The sequence below is a fragment of the Centropristis striata genome, chromosome 21 (assembly GCF_030273125.1).
Source record: "Centropristis striata isolate RG_2023a ecotype Rhode Island chromosome 21, C.striata_1.0, whole genome shotgun sequence".
NCBI lineage: Eukaryota > Metazoa > Chordata > Actinopteri > Perciformes > Serranidae > Centropristis > Centropristis striata.
In genome coordinates, this window is record NC_081537.1 from 19,605,230 (window position 1) to 19,623,519 (window position 18,290).

The window sequence follows — 18,290 nt, forward strand, 5'->3', positions numbered from 1 at the left end:
AGCCCCTCTATAGGTTTTAAGTCCGACCCTCCATTCATGCTATATGCCTAAATTCAAACTTCATTTCAAACTCCATGCTCAGAGTTTGTTACGTAAATGTCTAGTCCCCAAGCCCAGAGCGAGATTACTCAGCTGTTGTAAATTGAGTAATTACAGCAGAAGCTCCTTCAGAGCCACAGAAGACATTACAGTCTCATTATTCTAGTAAATTGACTTTGACATGTAAAATTGGTGGAGTGCCCCTTTAAGTATGACTCGAGTCTCTTGTCTACAGCTCTGAAACAAACAATCTCACACACACACACACACACACACACACATAAAGAAACACTGTGCACACATGACTTCATGAGCAGTGGGAAACACACACAACTGTATATGAACACACAGGATACACACACACTAGGAATCTTTTTGTAAAGAAGAAACACATTGTGAATTCTCAAGAGCTCTGAACTGTGTGATTTTGAAAGGGAATCAAACTGGGAAAAGTTTGGCTCGTCAGTAAACGTCCCCCAGGAGTTTCCATGTTGGTAAAAATTAATCTGACAAGGATTTGCTCTCTGAACTCAGCTGGAACTGTCAGACACAAACACACACACTTATTCTGAAATAAAAAAAACTGATTGATGACACACACAAAAATAAATATATACAGTACGGCAACACACACTGAACCAACAGACAAATAAAGAGACAGACAGACGAACAGATGGGAATGAGGACAAAGTGGAGGTCAGACAGAACATACAAGTCACTGTGACAGCTAAACTAGACAACAGATGATAATGTGACCTTAAAGCTGCACCGGGATGGATTTTACCATAAAAATACACTTTATTAGATCATAAAACAACCTCATATTCCCCAAGTTGAAAAGCCAAAAATGTACCATGGCTTTACTTTTTGTGAGTGAATATTGAGATTGGAATGATCTAATATGAAACATACAAATTTGCACTGTGCAGCTTTAAATGCAGTTTTCTTCTTTAAAAGGTTAGTTCACACAAATCTACAACAAAACATAAATTCTCACTTACTGATTCTGGTGCTGCACCATGCATACAGCTTGCATCAGAATGCATTTCTACTAAACTAATAGTCCCTATGAACTGCTGTGAGTAACAAAAATCTAATTATCTACCCATCAATTGTGTGGAGACTGAAATCTTAAAGACGAATATCTTAAAAGTTGGGCGAATAAAATCAAAAAGTGAGAGAATACGTTTTCTGTAAGTTGGGTGAACTGACCTCTTAAAATATTTAACCTCCCATACATTTCTTCTCTAAACTCCACCCTCACTCCCTCCCTTTTTTCCTTTCTTTCTGTCTTTCGCTGCATCGCTCTTTCCTTTCCATACCCTGGTGTTGGAGCTGGTCCAGGTCCATGAATTTGCTGGGTTTGGGGTTGAATCCCATGGCCGCCTCCCGCTCCGCCTCCCTCCGCTTCTGCTGCTCCTGCTGGCGGGCTCTCCTCGCCACCTCCTCCTGCAGCTCGTCCAGCTCACTGCGCTGCACTGAGCCGCCTAAACACGCAAAAACAGATGAAAAATGAAGTGATCTGGTTACTTTTTGTATTGCCTGTGGATGCAATAACAATGCTTAAAGCTTCACTTCTGCTTAGATGCAATCTGCACTTCATTGCTTTGTACCTGTGATGTGCAATGACAATAAAGTTGAATCTAATCTAATCTAATCAATGCATTGAAATGATGAATGAAAACATATTATATTCATACTAATACACACCTGTGTTGGTGGCGCCGCCCCAGCTGGGTGAGGGCAGCTCCTGCAGGATGGCACCGCTGCTCTTTGACTTGGGCACCGAACGCCATGAAGGTCCTGACATCAGAACCCGTTTCTGTTGCCCCACCTCCCTGTGGAGAGAAAGAGATGAGACAGAGAGAGAAAGAGAACAGGGGGAAAAAAGACAAAAAGGGGGAGAAATGTTAAGGGTGAAGATCACACGTCTCTCGACAAATTTGTCATATGATTTATTTGTTGTTGCCGAATTTGTTGTTGTTAATGTTTGCATCTCAAGCTGATAAAGTGAAATTGAAGGTGACGGAGAAACCAAGAGGGGGACAGACAATGAATGGCAGAGGCAGAAACGAGGAGACAGTAATTGTTATTTGTGAGTTTCCTACCTGTCGGGGCTGCTGCTGTTCCTCTCACTGCTCTCGTAGCCACTCTCCATCCTCTGAATCAGACGTGGCTGGTGCTCCACCCCTCTCAGAGGTGGAGGGGCAGGGGGACCCATCGTCCGCCCACTGCCCAGAGACCTGGGCTGTCCGACCAGCCCAAACCCCGCCTCTAACTCCCCAACCTCCCTCCCTTCCCCTTCCTGCAGCCCTGGCTGTGTGGGTGGAGCAGGTCCCGCCAAGGGAAAGAAGTCCTGGGTCTCCGGAGGGAGAGAGGGACCAGGCAGGGTGTTGTAGCCCAGAGAGGAGCCTCTCGGTCGGGTGAAGATGCTGTCGATGTTCAGGGCCTCTCTCCTGGGCCTCCAGGTTGGCCTGTAGCGGCCTCCAGAAGAACTGTGAAGTAAGATGTGACACAGGATGATACATCAGACTCCAGAAGTGGAAAGAATACAAGTTGCTTCACTACTAAAGGTCCAAATGACAGTAACTCTATTCAGAATGCGATCAATTTAAACAGAAAACAGAAACAGAAAACTTAAACGTATCTATGTTACATGTAGTCTGTTTCTCCTTAACCCTGGTGGTGCAGTACCTGGACTTGCTCTCACTGCTGGTGCTTTCATCCTCCCAGTGGGGCCCCCCAACCCCGCCCTCACAGCCCCCGACTCCCGACGAAGAGGAGGAGGACAGGGGACGAGAGGAGGAGGAGGAGGAGGTGAGTGGCCGGCGGGAGGAGAGGAGGAAAACGGCCGTCTCCTTGTACTCCTGCAGAGGAGGAGAGGGAGGGCGGGGAGGACCCTCCACTGCTGACTCTGAACAATGGAAAAGAAAGAGAGACAAAGTTTATCCAATAACATTTTTATATATCCCACAGGGGGCAATTATATAGGCAGCAGTGCAAGTTAATGCAAGAATAACCAGTAACGAAGCGCATAACCTGAGGAGTCTGCAGTGATAAAGCACAAAGAACTTTATTACCACTGAAACTTGAGTTGCTCTAACTCGCACCTGCAACAAGTACTGCAGTTCAGTACTTTCTCTCACTCCCTGAAAACACTGCAGTCACTCGAGTATTTGTAGAGGCTGTCAAGGTGTTTCAGCAGCACTTCGTGAGCGTAGATAACTTGCGGTGGACTGTAATGCAGTTTTACCTCCGGCGTCAGCACCGTGCGGCGGTGTGCCGATGTCGTAATTACAGACCACTGTGGTCTGGGATTCACTGGAGAGGTGGCTGCCCGTGGACTGGTGGAGAGATCGGTTGCGGGAGACGCGGTGACTCGAGCTGTCCGTCGAAGAGTCGGTACGAGTATCGCTGGATATGGACGGCTCCCGACCTGAGAGGGAACAAGAGAAAGAGAGAGTTGACCTTTCAGTTAATCCTGCATCACCATATGTTTACAGCCAAAGGCGGGAAAATAAGTTCAAGCTCTGCAGTATTCAGAAGCAGAAGTTGGATTAAAGGGTTGAAGGTCAGAGCTTTAAAGCTGTAACCTCCCTTGCCCCCACCCTCCGCTGATAAACACAGAGTAATCTGATCTGTAGCAGAGTGTGTCATCTTTGCTGTACCAGAGTCTTCGCTGTCGTAACCAGCCTTGCTGCTGCAGTGCTGGAGCTCCAGCTGCGGGTTGGAGCTGGTACAGGGGTTGGGGCTCTCCTGCAGTATCACCGGCGTCCCACGGGGGTCAGCGTAGAGCAGCAGCAGGGGCTGATAGTGGCCTTTGATACAGCGAGACACCACGTCCTTCCACTTAGGGCCGATCTGGAGGTGCAGCAGGGCAACACACACACACACACACACACACACACACACACACAAAGACACACATAAACATACATATAAACCCACACAAGCACGCACACACACAAAGAGAAAGTAAATCTATCTGTATTAAGATATAACATTACGCATATTCCACCAAAACTAGAAGGTCAAACACACATTGTGCAGCTGTGTGTCCTTATTGATATCATATTATCATACTTTTCCATTAGCTCAATAACCTAATATGACCAACAGTGACCGATACAAGTGTCAAGGACATGTAGACTCACTTTATACCACACTTTGACACACACACATCCAGCTTCTTTCAGTTCAGTCACCACAAAATGTACCTCATTGTCCAGCCTCATAGAGGAGAAATCATGCCTGAATCATGACCTATTACAACATAAGACTGGTTCTAGCACTTAAACCTGCACTAAGATTAAAACAAAGACAGGGATTAAACCTTAAACACATAATCAATCTCGAGCCGCCCCCGCTGACCATGCAGCACTTACGGCACAGTTCTTGTCATTGCTGCTCTCACAGGCACAACTGGAGAGATGCAGCAGATACCGTACAGCGCACCCTCCCTGTGTTGCAGCATGCAGACTCCAAACTGTGTCTCACCTCTTTGACGTGGGCGTCGTCGAAGTACATCCACTTGCGTATCTTGGTCTGGAAGAAGAAGGTGGAGTAGTGCTTGCCGTAGTAGCACACCATGCCCACCAAGTAGAGCTCCGCCTGGCGAGCCCTCTCCTCTGTCACACGGTAGAACAACTACAGAGAGAGAGAGAGAGAGAGAGTGAGAGAGAGAGAGAAGGGAGGGGGAGGAGACAGGGAGGGAGGGAGGGATGCAGGGAAAAGAGGGAGAGGTGTGCAGTAGTGGGGGAGATAGAGATAGGGGAGTTAATGTGAATACAAGCACATTTTTGCTCACCCAGTATATATTCTGTATGCAGTAATCCTTCACACACTGCTTTGCTTTCCTCAAACTCCTCACTTTCCTCTCACTGTATACTGCACATAGTGTACAGTGATACATATATACTGCAGCTTTTTATGCAGAAATGATACTCCTGCTCTGTGCACGTTAGATACACAGATCAATGCAATAAAAGTACAGAAGTTTATGCCTTAAGAACATAACCTTCCATAATCCAATCTCACTATATTCTGATGTTCCCTTATCTTTACCTGCTGCTGCAGAAACACACGTTCCCTCACTCATCAAGGCTGCAACTAACAAATACCACCATCACTGATTACTTTTTTTCAAATCGTGAGTATCCAAAATGTCAGAAATAAAAGTGATGTCTTCAAATTGCTTCTTTTGTCCGAGGAAAAACATCAAATCACCATATTTGAGAAGTTGGAACCAGCAGGCGTTTGTGCTTGTTCAATGCAATGATTTTATCTATTTATTGTAGGAGACTAATCGTTTCAGCGCCACAATAATCCAATCTGAGGGGGAAAGAGTAGCAGAAAAGCAGAAAAGAGAGAAAGCAGATGCGCAAGACAGACAGACAATGAGAGAAAGTGAAAGCAGTGGAAGAGGAGGGGAGATACGGGAGGCAGATGGATTCACTTTCTCTGATTCGAACGGCTAAACAAAAGCAGAAAAGGCGATAGATTGTGCCTCATATTCGTATCTGACAACAAGCTTCATCTCGCACCAGCGGGATGAAAATGAGGGAAACAGCAGCAGGCGGAGACAGAAGATAGAAGATAGAGGAAAGAACTTGACTCACTGTAACACATAGTCATATTCACTGATCCATTATTCATAGATATCACTTCAGAATGCGGCTGGAGATGTTACAGCAGCATTAAAATGCATCAGCATTACTCAGTCATGACACGGAGTATCAGGGGTCGAACACGTGTGTGTGTGTGTGTGTGTGTGTGTGTGTGTGTGTGTGAGAGAGAGAGAGAGAGAGAGAGGTGTGAAAGCTGCAGCTTTATTATGAGAATAATGGAAGTGAGGAGGTCGTTTTTTAGAGTGAGCTGGAACAGGATTGGCTGAGTTAGCGTGCACATGTTTGTATTATGTATTTGTCGTTATGAGTGTATTTGTGTGTTGCACATGTGCATTTACACGTATGTTTTTGAGAGCACGGTTCTGACGGTTGGGGCATCAGTGTGTGTTTGAACATGTTCTGGGTATTTGCTCCTCTAATGTGGAGGTTAATGTCCCCGCCCTTCAACACAGAAAATAGCTTTTCTTATGTTTATGTCCCATAAAATGTCTGACTTGACTTGCAAAGTTTGACACATGATAGATGTTTTCAAAGGTCTATGCACTTCCCTACAATCTGGGATTCAAATGTACGCCGGGCAAATTAGATTAGTTACGTCAAGACTTAGAAAGTCAATCAAAAAACATGAATGGAACCTGAAACCTCCAGCACAGAGCGGAAACACACTACACACAACATCCTAGCAGATATTATCGTATGTTTCACAACCACTAACACTATCAGTCACCACTAGTTACAAACTACAAAATGCTAGTTTGACAATTTGGTGCACAACAGACTCCTGTTGTATCAGCATTCATGACAAATATCCAGAAAGCAACTGTATCAACCCTTTTACATACTTTTCTAACAAATATCCCAGAACATGTCACTCTCGTGCCAAATCATGGCATATCTTAGTAGCCAAACTTGTCTTAAAAATAAAATTATAAAGCAAGGCTGGCTGAGACAACAGAAATATCTGTAGCCCAATTATTTAATGATATGCAGAAACCCCCAAATCAGTAACCATTTTTGGAAACAGCTCATCAGATTTTTTGGTCAGTCACCGATCAACAGCGTCATCACGACTCTGAGCCTTTAAATGGCAAACATCATGAAACCTACAGTACTGACTTCTCATGTGGAAAATAAGTAAAAGCAGAGGTAAGCTGTAAACCTGGAAATTAAGGGATTAAAACACGCAAAGGGACCTGGTTCAAGAGGTTAAAGGATTTCTTAACATTTCAAGAACGGGTCAACTGATAAACTGGTTCGTGTCAATTTAAACGTGACGTCAGCGGGACTCGTTTTCCATGAGCATAAAGTCAGACTGACTGCATGAAGTGTCGTGAAACAAAATGGGAATTTGGGCTGACTTTTTGTCATGAACAATCCTTATTTTTAAGTCAAAAAGAGCATTTTCATACGTGTCAGGGTTTTTTGCTTTGGTCTGAATCTGAGTTGATGAGTCAATAGAATTTCAATTCACTGTTTTCCCCATCCATCCAAAGATGAACTTTATTGCTTCATCCATTGATCGGCATTGATAAAATATCTTGTAAATTTAGTTTCATATTTATTCACATTATTATCAACCCAAGATCTTCCTCGTTAGTCAGTGTTTCGGTTCATTTTTGTAAAAAAAAAAAATGTTTTGTGAAATCTTAAGATTGAGAGGTAAAAAACACTAAAGTACAGTTTACATGTTGTACTACCTTGTCATTTGCAAGTGCCTTCATCATTTCAAGTCTTAATTGTAAAAAAAAAAAAAAGAGTTCTGTTCTGAACAGAAATAACTCAGAAATAACTAAATGAAATGACATTGCATAATGCAAATGACAAGGTACTACAAAATGTAAACCATTCATTTTACCTCTCAATCTTAAGATATCATTAAAACATTTTTTTTACAGAAATGAACCAAAACACTGACAAACGAGCATTTCCGCTGGGTTTGGTTACTTTTCACACAGAGAAAAGTCCAAGTGAACCAAAATGCAAACCTACAAACCATGTGAGAACGTAGACTTGGAGCAAATTTGTGTGAGAAAAACTTTCTTATGAAATTCAACATGGATTTTCATCTTTACTGCAGTAATTACCTGGGGAATATACCAGGCAAACTTTACCAGCAGGATGCTGAATGCACAAAGAAATGTCTTGAAAACACGATACTGCTTCAAAATTTTCACAAACATGTGCCACCTTTAGACAACTGAGCAGAAAAATGCAGCAAATATTGAGCCATACCAACCATCAACATGTTAAACTATCTAAAAATGTTAAATCATGGCTGGCTACAGAAATCCTTCAGCTCAAACAGGACAGACGGGTCAGATCGAGGATTAGTTCCCACTACAATCAAACTACTCCAGAGGTTGTTTGGCACCACGTCCTCAAAGCGTCTCTGTCAGGTTGTTTTGTGATTACTTCGTTCACTTGTCCAAATGAATCACACCAAGGGGAAAAATCCAACCAACCATCCATTTTCTTCTGCTTACAAAAAGGTCGTTTTGCAGGTGTTTTTGGCTTTATTTAGTGCAGCAAAATGTAAAGTCAGAGGAGAGCCATGAACCATGAATCAAAATTTCCCGGCAATCCATTCTATATTTGTTAAACCACCAACACAAATATCTGACTCTGACGTGCCAAAGAGCTCCTCAGTGGTGCAAAAAGAAGTTATTTTGCAATACCACATTTAGAGTATTGTACGGTCATGGAAAAAATGATTAGACCACCCTTGTTTTCTTCAACTTCTTGTTCGTTTTAATGCCTATCTTTAGTTGTACCTAAATATACATTTGTTTGGCCAAATTTAATAATAACAACAAAAATAGCTCATATTTAAGATATGAGTTTAATTAAAGAGCTGATATCTAGCCATTTTCCATGGTTTTCTTGACAAAGATTTTGTTTATTATCAAGAAAACCATGGAAAATGGCTAGATAGCAGCTCTTAAATTAAACTTTTGTTGTTATTATATTTGTCCAAACAATATAAATATAGTTGTACATGCCATTAAAATGAATAAAGAACTGAAGAAAAAGGGTGGTCTAATAATTTACTGTACGTCATTTATGTCAGTGTTTGGGCGTATGTGCTTGGCTGCTCACATAGGCATACATAACATATGTTAATGTGTTCTAATGAGCGTATAATGTGTGTGTGTAATGTGTGTGTGTGATCCTCTTACGTCTCCCAGACGCAGGCAGGTCCCCAGGCTGTGTATGACGTCCTCTGCCAGGTCAGAGTGGTCCGAGTCCCACACCAGCCCGATGGACACGATCTCCGGTGAGTTCATCAGCACCCGGCGGATACGCAACACCTCCCCACAGTTACTCTGTGACGGAGGGAGGGAGAGGAGAGAGAGAGAGAGAGAGAGACAGACAGAGACAGAGAGAGAGAGAGAGAGAGAGAGAGAGAGAGAGAGAGAGAGAGAGAGACAGAGACAGAGAGAGAGAGAGAGAGAGACAGACAGAGAGAGAGAGAGAGAGAGAGGGAGAGAGAGAGAGAGAGAGAGAGACAGACAGAGAGAGAGAGAGAGAGAGAGGGAGAGAGAGAGAGAGAGAGAGAGACAGACAGAGAGAGACAGAGACAGAGAGAGAGAGAGAGAGAGAGATCAAACAGGTTTATTCATCCTGCGTTATGAGGCACAGAGAGTGACAGCAGTGTAAAACCATCCCTTTATTTGGCAGTGAGGGATACACGCGCCTGCATGCAGATACACACGGATAAACTGAACAGTAGGAGAATAAGAGGCAGAGATAAAAGGCAGGAAAAATGAGATGATGAAAGGATTGTAAGAGAGAGCGAAGGAGGAAGAAGCACTGTGCTGAGTTGTATTTGTCCCTTGGGCCTTCTGTTGAGTTCAGAACCGTGTGTTCTGAATCCTTCCTTTGAGTCATGACCCACCACAGAGCGGGTGCACACACACACACTAAAAGCGTACACACACATGCACACACACACGCAGTGCTGGCAGAGCGGGCTCGGAAACAGCCTGAGAACACCCTGGCAACCAGACACTTTGCCAAACACAACACTCGCACACACACATATGCACAAACACACACAGAGCTCTCCCTTTGTGGGCGGCGTGCTGTCTTGCACTGGCACCAGACATGGCAGGAAGGTATTTTGCCAGGGTCTGCTTCTAAATTCTCAGAAAAGGGACACAAACACAAGCCGGGGGAGCAGCAGCCAAACAGCCCAGCACTGGGACACAGGCTTTCTGTTAGCTCAGGACACATCGACGGGACATGCAGCCTCGCTTTACTCTCTGTGCCGCCTCGCTGCTGTAAGCAGCCGTTGACAACATCATTCATCAAACGATCGTACAAACAGATTCGTTCGGCTTCATAATACAACATTGATCGGTGCAGTCTCATCTCTGAATGTTATATGCAAAGATTTCTTTTTCTTTTTTTCCTCCTTTTTTTTGCTGTGGCTATGCAGACCTTTCCAGGAGAGAGTGAGTTATATAATAGTGCTGCTGGTCAAAGGATACTGTAGCTTTGCAGAATGCTGATCGTGGCGTTCTTCAGAGGAAAATGAAACAACTTTAGGGAAATGTTTGTGCTTAGGCTTCCTCACGACTCATACAGCACAAAAATAAAGAGACAATCACACTTTTATACATGCAGTGACAGCTGGGGAGGCCGGTGGTGAAAAGTAAAACCACCACACATCTACAAAGTGGAAAGTTACTGGATGGATACTAAACTTAAAGGATAATTACAGTCTGTCATGTTGGGTGTTTTTTTTTGTAGGTTTGGCCGTTGTTTCAGTCAGTTAATACAGGGATCTGGAAAAGCAGCAACATGAGTATAACTCAGCAGGGGTCTACACAGATCCACTGGAACCAATGGATCCAAGAGCCAACCCAGGACCTGGAATACATTTCTCTGCTCTTAATAGACAGGCCCAGGTAGAACATTTAAGGGTCTTTTTGGACATTATCTAACTAGATTATCTAAACAACTTTATTTGCACATTTTGGGAGTGTTTCATCCTCCGAATACAGTCATGGAAAAATGATTATACCATTGTTTTCTTCATTCTTTTGTTCACAATTACCAAAATTATTATCAAGGTTTTGTTGTTAACATTATTCAAATGTTAGTTGTGCCAGGCATTAAAATGAACAAGAAATTGAAGAAAACAATGGTCTAATATTTTTTTCCATGACTGTATTTGGAGGATGAAACAAACCCAAAATGTGCAAATAAAGTGGTTTAGATAATCTAAGTTTGGCTAACCTGCAGATTAGTTTAAAACCTTCACAATCCCGATTCTTCCTACTTCTTTTTGGCAATTCAGCTTCATCCCCACATCTTAGCATTTATCTTGGTGAGTGCAAAGTTATTATACCGATATGAATGATGGTGCAATATGTGAAAGAGAAAAGGGACAAAAGGGATCTGCACTGTTACCATGCAGAACACTAATGGTCACACTACATATATAACTGTCGCTCATAAGTTGCTGATACATTTTTGAGTCCTACAAGGCTCATGCACGCTCATGCATGGGTCTTAGTGTGGGTTTTCGTTCTTTCATTGGTGCAAAAGCAATTTTTTCATGTCGCATGTGGCAGTTTGGCCTCAGAATTAATATAGAATCCTTTTTTTTGGGGCCTCTCTGTCCTTTTTACCCCCCTTTTATTCTGCTGTGTTACTTCCTAGAAGAGAATGGTGTCTCTATCTAATTATCTTTTTATCGCATTTGTATATTCGCTATTAATTCTTATTTGTAAATTCACTAATAATTCAGGTCCCAGGTTATAAAAATATATTTGTACCCGCTATGTTATACTTTTATTTCCCTATGTACTTTTATTTGAAAGCCATAGTTATTGGCTATTTTGCAGATTTTATATACAAACCACAATCAGTTTATGAAATATAATGCAGTGATGCATATTTAATTATCCAGCATATATATATATATGAGATATTAATTTTCATCCTATATTGTTGAATCCTGGTTCACAGATCACTTTTTCCAACAAAGAGACAAAAAACATTTTTGCATATAAAACAACTAAATTGATCTTATTTAGGCAGAAAATTGCAAATTACTGATAGTAAGAAGCTGATGGGACAAAAAGGTTCTTTTATCGAAGATTTTATATACAAACCATGGCCAGTTTATGAAATATAATGCATTGATGCATATTTAATTACCCAGCAGTATATAAAGTAGTTTACGCCTACTCAGCCTCAAAGAACTGCTTTCACGTTGATACTTTTATACTTAGAGCACCTGAAAAATTAAGAGATATTAATTTTCATCTTATATTGCTAAATCCTGATTGATTCGCAGATTTATTCCAACAAAGAGACAAAAAAGCAAAAATCTTGCATGGAAAACAATTAAAATCGATCTAATTTAGGCAGAAAATTGCAAATTATTTATAGTAAGAAGCTGATGGGACAGAAAGTTTCTTTATCAAACCTTTTGATATTGCTACTTTTTTTAAAAAAACTAAGAATATCTGAAAAAATTCTTCAACTAAAGAATTATATATCCGATTAATATCCACTTAATAAGATTAAAAATTATTGTATTTCATAATTCTTAATATTTTTGCACTGGAGTCTCTGTAATGAAGGCAAGTTCCCCCTGGGGATTATTAAAGTAATTCAGATTCTGATTCAGATAATTAAATCCAATTTAAATAGGCAGAAATCGTGCATCCAGAACTTCATTCCAGTTTCTTCTGTCAATTCTTTGGCAGCGAGCAAACATCGTCACACTCTCCTATCTTCACTCTGGCACCTACAGTATCCTCCAGAAGCCTCGCTCCATCCAAATACCATCACTGTGTTTGAGCAAGGCCAGTGTGGTATTAACAAAAGATCAGCGCTGCAAGTGATGGAAGATAAACAGAGGCAGCAGGTTCGTGTGACTCCTGCAGGACCGCGCACACATCGAGTGTAGCGGAGGAGGAGGAGGAGGAGGAGGAGGAGGAGGAGGAGGAGGAGGAGGAGAGGAGGAGGAGGAGGAGGAGGCTGTGGTGCTGCTGCTGTGTGAGGAGAGGGGCAGCTGAGGAGGCTCTTTGTGCGGACACTTTGGCAGGGAGCGGGGCCAAGCTGGATCTATTCAGCAGCAGCACTTTCCCATGTGGCAGCACAACACACAACCCTGCAGAACAAAGGCATCATACCGTCCCCCTGTGTGTCTCTCACTATCTAACGTAATCTCTCTTCAGTGCAGCAGACAATACATTTCATTTGTTCCTCGTTTGTGTTTTCTTACTAAATTTCACCTAAAAGTGTCTCTGCATCTTTTAGAATGATTGTGTAAAAATGACTTTATCCTCCTGCAAATGTTCTTTTGTTTCCTGCCGCAACACGACAACGATCATTGTGTTTTTACTGTAAAGGAGGTCGATGAAGAGAACTTGGGTATGATGCTTCCGGTAATGGAAAGTCAAGAGAAAAATGTGAAGAAAATGCAAATGAGATGCTGATTATGTAACACAGACCCACCAAGAAAAAAAAAGGGGGGGGGGGGGGGACAACAAGAAGTGATGAAATGACCAAAATGGCTACGCGGCAAATTATATTTTTAAAACATGATTTTCATGCTATTTTTTTTGGTTTGTTTCTCCCCATCTTTTGATATTAGAAAAAAAATGTATTTACTCCTATTGTGTTGAACTAAAAAATATAAAATGAACATGGAAGGGGCCAAAATGTCACATTTAAACACACATTTTACTTGTGTGTTAACTCCTGCAGTGAAGTTGAACTACAAGAAACTTTAATGTTGTGTTGAGTTTGGAGGCCAAAAAGTGGTAGCGTTTTCATGAGCAGCATGGCCTCGTGTTGTAAAGATTTTTGCTCTGGCCATGTGTGCATTTGTTTTGGAAGTGAGTGAAAGAAAGATGCAACTTATTTTTCTTTTTAAAACATGTATTACACACCTGCTTAGAAGGAAGAGGGTCAGTTCAATGACCTGCACTCCATCACTGTCGCTTTCAGCTTTTTTTATTTATTCTTGGTTTAATTCTTCTCTTTTGCTCTATGCTGTTCCTGCCCTGGTATCAGCCACAACCACAACATCTAATGCCAAGAAAAAATCAGTAGAAAAACCTGTTCTTGCTTCCTTTTAACTGGCTAATGTACCACTCACTGCCAAACTTTTCCTGGGAAAGCATAATATTATCATGGACAATCTGACCTGGTGACTTTAAGAACTTTGTACACTCACTGGCCACTTTATTAGGTACACCAGTCAACTGCTCGTTAATGCAAATATCTAAATCAGCCAATCACATGGCAGCAAGTCAATGCATTTAGGCATGTAGACATGGTGAAGACAGGCTGCTGGAGTTCAAACTGAGCATCAGAATGGAGAAGAAAGGTGATTGAAGTGGCTTTGAACGTGGCATGGTTGTTGGATTGAGTATTTCAGAAACTGCTGATCTAACAAGCATCTCTAGGGTTTCCAGAGAATGGTCCAAAGAAGAGAAAATATCCTTGTTGATGTCAGAGGTCAGAGGAGAATGACAAGACTGATTTGAGATGATAGAAAGACAACAGTAACTCAAATAACCACTCGCTACAACCAAGGTCTGCAAAAGACCATCTCTGAACGCACAACATGTCCAACCTTGAATCTGCAGCAGCAGAAGACCACACTGGCCACTTTATTAGGTACATATTTAACCTAATAAAGTGGCCGGTGAGTGTAGAAATGTACAGTTTTCTCACTGATGGTTTCATTTGCTTATGTATGTCACACACAGGCATCAGGATTGAACAGCCTGTTCTCCCGTCAAAAACGTTAATATAGGTCGCATGTACAGTCCGTATTGTAATGCGCCCGCCGCCATCTTGCTAACGTAGTAGTGATTGACAGGCAAGCATAGTTTAAAACGCCAGATTCCCAGGTACAGTAGGAAGTTGGGTTGAACAAGCAGCTGACTTAAATGCAGGAGAGTGGGGATGGTGTCCCATGTAAAAACAAAAGTAATCAATTTTTAACTTAAGTTACCTGAATCACGTTTTTGAACGTAACTTGCGGTAGTCACGCGACCCTTGTAACTTCTTCATTTCCGGTATTTCCGTACATTTTTTTACTGTTTAAACTGTCTTCCATAACGCCTTACCAGAACCTATTTGCCCTAAACCTAAGGTCAGTGGTTTTACAACATAAATCCACAGAAACTGCAACCACTCAGTGCTATTTTTAGAATGTGCCAGCCTGTGCCGTGATAAACGCGAGCTGGGATAATATGTGCCTATGTGCCGTAATTTGTGGTACTGGCACACGACCTCTTCTGCCGTTTATTTTGGAGAACTTGTTGTTATTGAATCGGGACTGTGTGTGTGTGTGTGTGTGTGTGTGTGCTCTCACAGGGCAGTTGCGCAGGTCTCCCATGTTGCTGGCGTTGCGGAGCAGTTCTCCAAACATGTCCGGTGTGGGTTTCTCTCTGCACTCCAGCATCCTCACCGCCTGGTTACTGCAGCGTTGGACACACAACAACAACACAATGACGCACGCATTGAACGTGTACGCTTCCCAGAATAAAAGCTTTTGTGAATAGAAGAAAACATCTATTGTGAAGCCGAAATGTGACTTGTAGCCAACAGAAACATTGTTCCATTCTTTTAAACTTGTTAAGTTTGTCTGTTTCGTGGTACTGTGCAGTAATTTAGCAGGCAATTGTTTCATTTCCTCTGGTATTTCTGGCTGAATATCTGTAGAAAATCTATTAATTCTACAGTGTGTTGTTCATCTGGTATTGTGTATTGCTCAGGCAACCGTTTCACACACATCTCCGCTGACTCGCAGTCAGTCCCGCAGGATTTTTTCCTCATCTGCTTTAATAAAGAAAATACAACGAAGGGAAAACAAAGGAAGTAAATATAGATTATACAGTCATTAAGGCTGTGAAAAAGATTCATTCTGAGCAAGTTTCTAAATCCTGTGTGACAGATTATGATCTTTGACCTTCCTAAAGTGCTCGCGCTAAAAGACAATGTCCCTGCAGGGAGCAATAACAGTACAGAAACATTATTATTGTTATTAACGGGGACGTTCATCTACAAGTAGCGTAATGTGATGAAAAAAGAATTACTTGTGGAGACAATCTCCTTCAGCAAGGCTTAAAGCAGTGATACTTTAATACTGAGCTGCATTTATCCCTTTTAAGTACAATTGTCCTCTGAAGGACAAACTCAAACATACGTTGTTATGATCGCTGTGAGCCCGTCTACAGCTCTGACCATGTATGGGGATTTATGTGCACAATGAATCAGCATTGTTTTTTTCTTGTGAAGTATTCCTTTAAGAATAACGATTTTTAAAAACCATCCAAATCTCTAACCCCCCCCCGTCCCTTCCATTAGCCTGAAATGAACTCAACCCCTCTCTCTCCCTCTCTCTCTCTCTCTGTCTCTCTCTCTCTGTCTCTCTCTCTCTCTCTCTCTCTCTCTCTCTCTCTCTCTCTCTCTCTCTCTCTCTCTCTCTCTCTCTCTCTCACTCAATCTCTACCCCTCTCTCCTTGGCCTCTCCTCCTCAGATGCTCCAGCAGATGCGAAGCTAAGAAAGCAGAAAAACCAACAGTGAGGGAAAAAAAAAAAAAAAACACTTGTTCTTCTGTTTGCTTCCGACTGAATCGTGCTCAAAGCAACCATTTGTTTGCCTTTTCGTTGCCCTCTGATTATCTTACTCATGTTGACTTTTGCATATTTGACTATCTCGACTGTAAACAACAGGCTCCACTAAGGGTAAAAATAGCCCGGCAGTGCTAACAGGCACAAACACAGAGCAGTGGCACCGCTGCGCCCCACAACTACCTTGACACAGTGTGTTTATTTGTACTTTTGCCCCCCATTCATTCCTCTATTTCCTCTGCCGTGTTCCATTTCCAAAATGAAGTGATATATCCTCTTATTTCCCTCTCGTTCGCAGCCTTTCCGACCCACTGTTCCACTTATAGATTTATGTCGCCCCCTGGGTCTCCTGAATCAAACAGCTGATTGATTACTTCCCCTGTTCCTTATTTCATTGACTCGGAGCGTGTGCGAGTTTTTATGTAACAGCTCTGAGGATGCTTCTTCCTGTGTGTGTGTGTTTGTGTGGATTTACCTGTCTACCTGAACATGGCAGCAACATTATGCACACACACTCACCTGCTCTTGCATATGCATGAACCTACATGTGTGTGTGCTTAATGTGTGTGTGTGCATGTGTGTGCTCACAGTTCAGTGTTCAGCAGGGACCCGTGCAGGGAGGAAGAGAACACGCTGTACCTTCCTTTACTGCCACCCAGCCTCAGCTTGCTGCCAGATTTACTGCAGTGTGTGTGTGCAGTGTGTGTGTGCAGTGTGTGTGTGTAGGTGTGTGTCTGGTCTTACCAGAGGGATGTAGTGGAGATGTAATGAACCATCTGAATGAAGGGCAAGGGGTCCGATGTGGCTCCACAGCTGTTACAAACACACTGCAAAAAACATGAATGCATCCTCAGATTCATCGCAGGACATTGTGTTCTTTAAGCTGTTTGGGTTTTTTTAAATTAAAGCCCCAAAAGTGAAGCATGTGACAGCTGTTTAAAGTGACAGAGGGAGCGAACAGTGTCCTACCTGTTCGAACAGAGTCATGGCAAACTTCTGGTGTGGTATGCAGTGTTTGGCTGTGCAGATGTCCTCTCGACTCTCCGCGCTGATGTGGAAGTGGATACGCATCAAGAGATTCTCCTGAAAGCAAAATGGACTTCAATTAATGCCTGTGTGTGTTGTGCATTTAGGTCTCATATGGGCTTGTTTATATTGTATACATATGTACAGTGAAAGTGTGTGTTTGTGTGTCTGATGGTGCCTCTGTGTTGGTGCTCCTGTTAATCTGACCATGGGAGCAGCATCTATATTTCATAAGAAGCCGGCGGATTCCCTGACTGAACACATTTACTACCAATCGATCAGACAGCAGCAACCATGCACACACACACACACACACACACACACACACACACACACACGGTGGAGGTCTTTAAGGCAGAAGGAGAGAGGCAGAGAAAGTGGTGGAGGGGATGTAACAATGTTATAATCGTAAAACTGCGATAAATTACTTTTTTCTTGAGTTTCCCCTTCAATAAATGATGAGGTTTATGTCAAAATTATACATCACTTCTGAACAAAACCAATGTGACGATTTAAAAATGAAAATGAATAACAATTACATGTAGTAGAGTTGTGAGTGCGACAAGATTGTATACTATATACTATTGTATACTATGACTGTATACTATACTGTCTGCACAACATAAAACTCAGATATCTTAAGAAATTCTATTTTCAAATGTTGAAAATCTCTATAAAATTCAACAACAAATCAGGATAAATCCACCAAAAGCAGTTAAGCACTTAAGTCTTGTAAATGTATTGTTTAAATTCAGGTATATTTTTGTAACTTTTTATTTAAGTTTTTAACATTTCTTTAAACTTTGTAAAAAAAAAATATATATATATTATATATACAGTGAAGTTGGGAGTTCCTCAGAAACTCAGATACATGTGATGTGGATGTGTGTGTGTGTGTGTGTGTGTGTGTGTGTGTGTGTGTGTGTGTGTGTGTGTGCGTGTGCGTGTTAGACTGAGTGTGTGTGTGTGTGTGTGTGTGTGTGTGCG

General features: G+C 42.1%; 1 protein-coding gene across 1 annotated transcript in view; it reads right to left on the minus strand.

Annotated features, from left to right (window-relative positions):
* Positions 1-18,290, minus strand: part of usp54b (ubiquitin specific peptidase 54b) — a 75,748-nt gene that overhangs the window by 15,893 nt on the left and 41,565 nt on the right. The window contains exons 5-15 of the mRNA XM_059324515.1: positions 17,247-17,360; positions 17,022-17,104; positions 15,016-15,121; positions 8,843-8,989; positions 4,537-4,686; positions 3,708-3,900; positions 3,293-3,475; positions 2,734-2,953; positions 2,148-2,534; positions 1,750-1,877; positions 1,362-1,526 (exon numbers count right to left, since the gene is read on the minus strand). Coding sequence (XP_059180498.1) covers positions 1,362-1,526; positions 1,750-1,877; positions 2,148-2,534; positions 2,734-2,953; positions 3,293-3,475; positions 3,708-3,900; positions 4,537-4,686; positions 8,843-8,989; positions 15,016-15,121; positions 17,022-17,104; positions 17,247-17,360 — 1,876 coding nt within the window. The remainder of the gene's footprint in view (positions 1-1,361; positions 1,527-1,749; positions 1,878-2,147; positions 2,535-2,733; positions 2,954-3,292; positions 3,476-3,707; positions 3,901-4,536; positions 4,687-8,842; positions 8,990-15,015; positions 15,122-17,021; positions 17,105-17,246; positions 17,361-18,290) is intronic.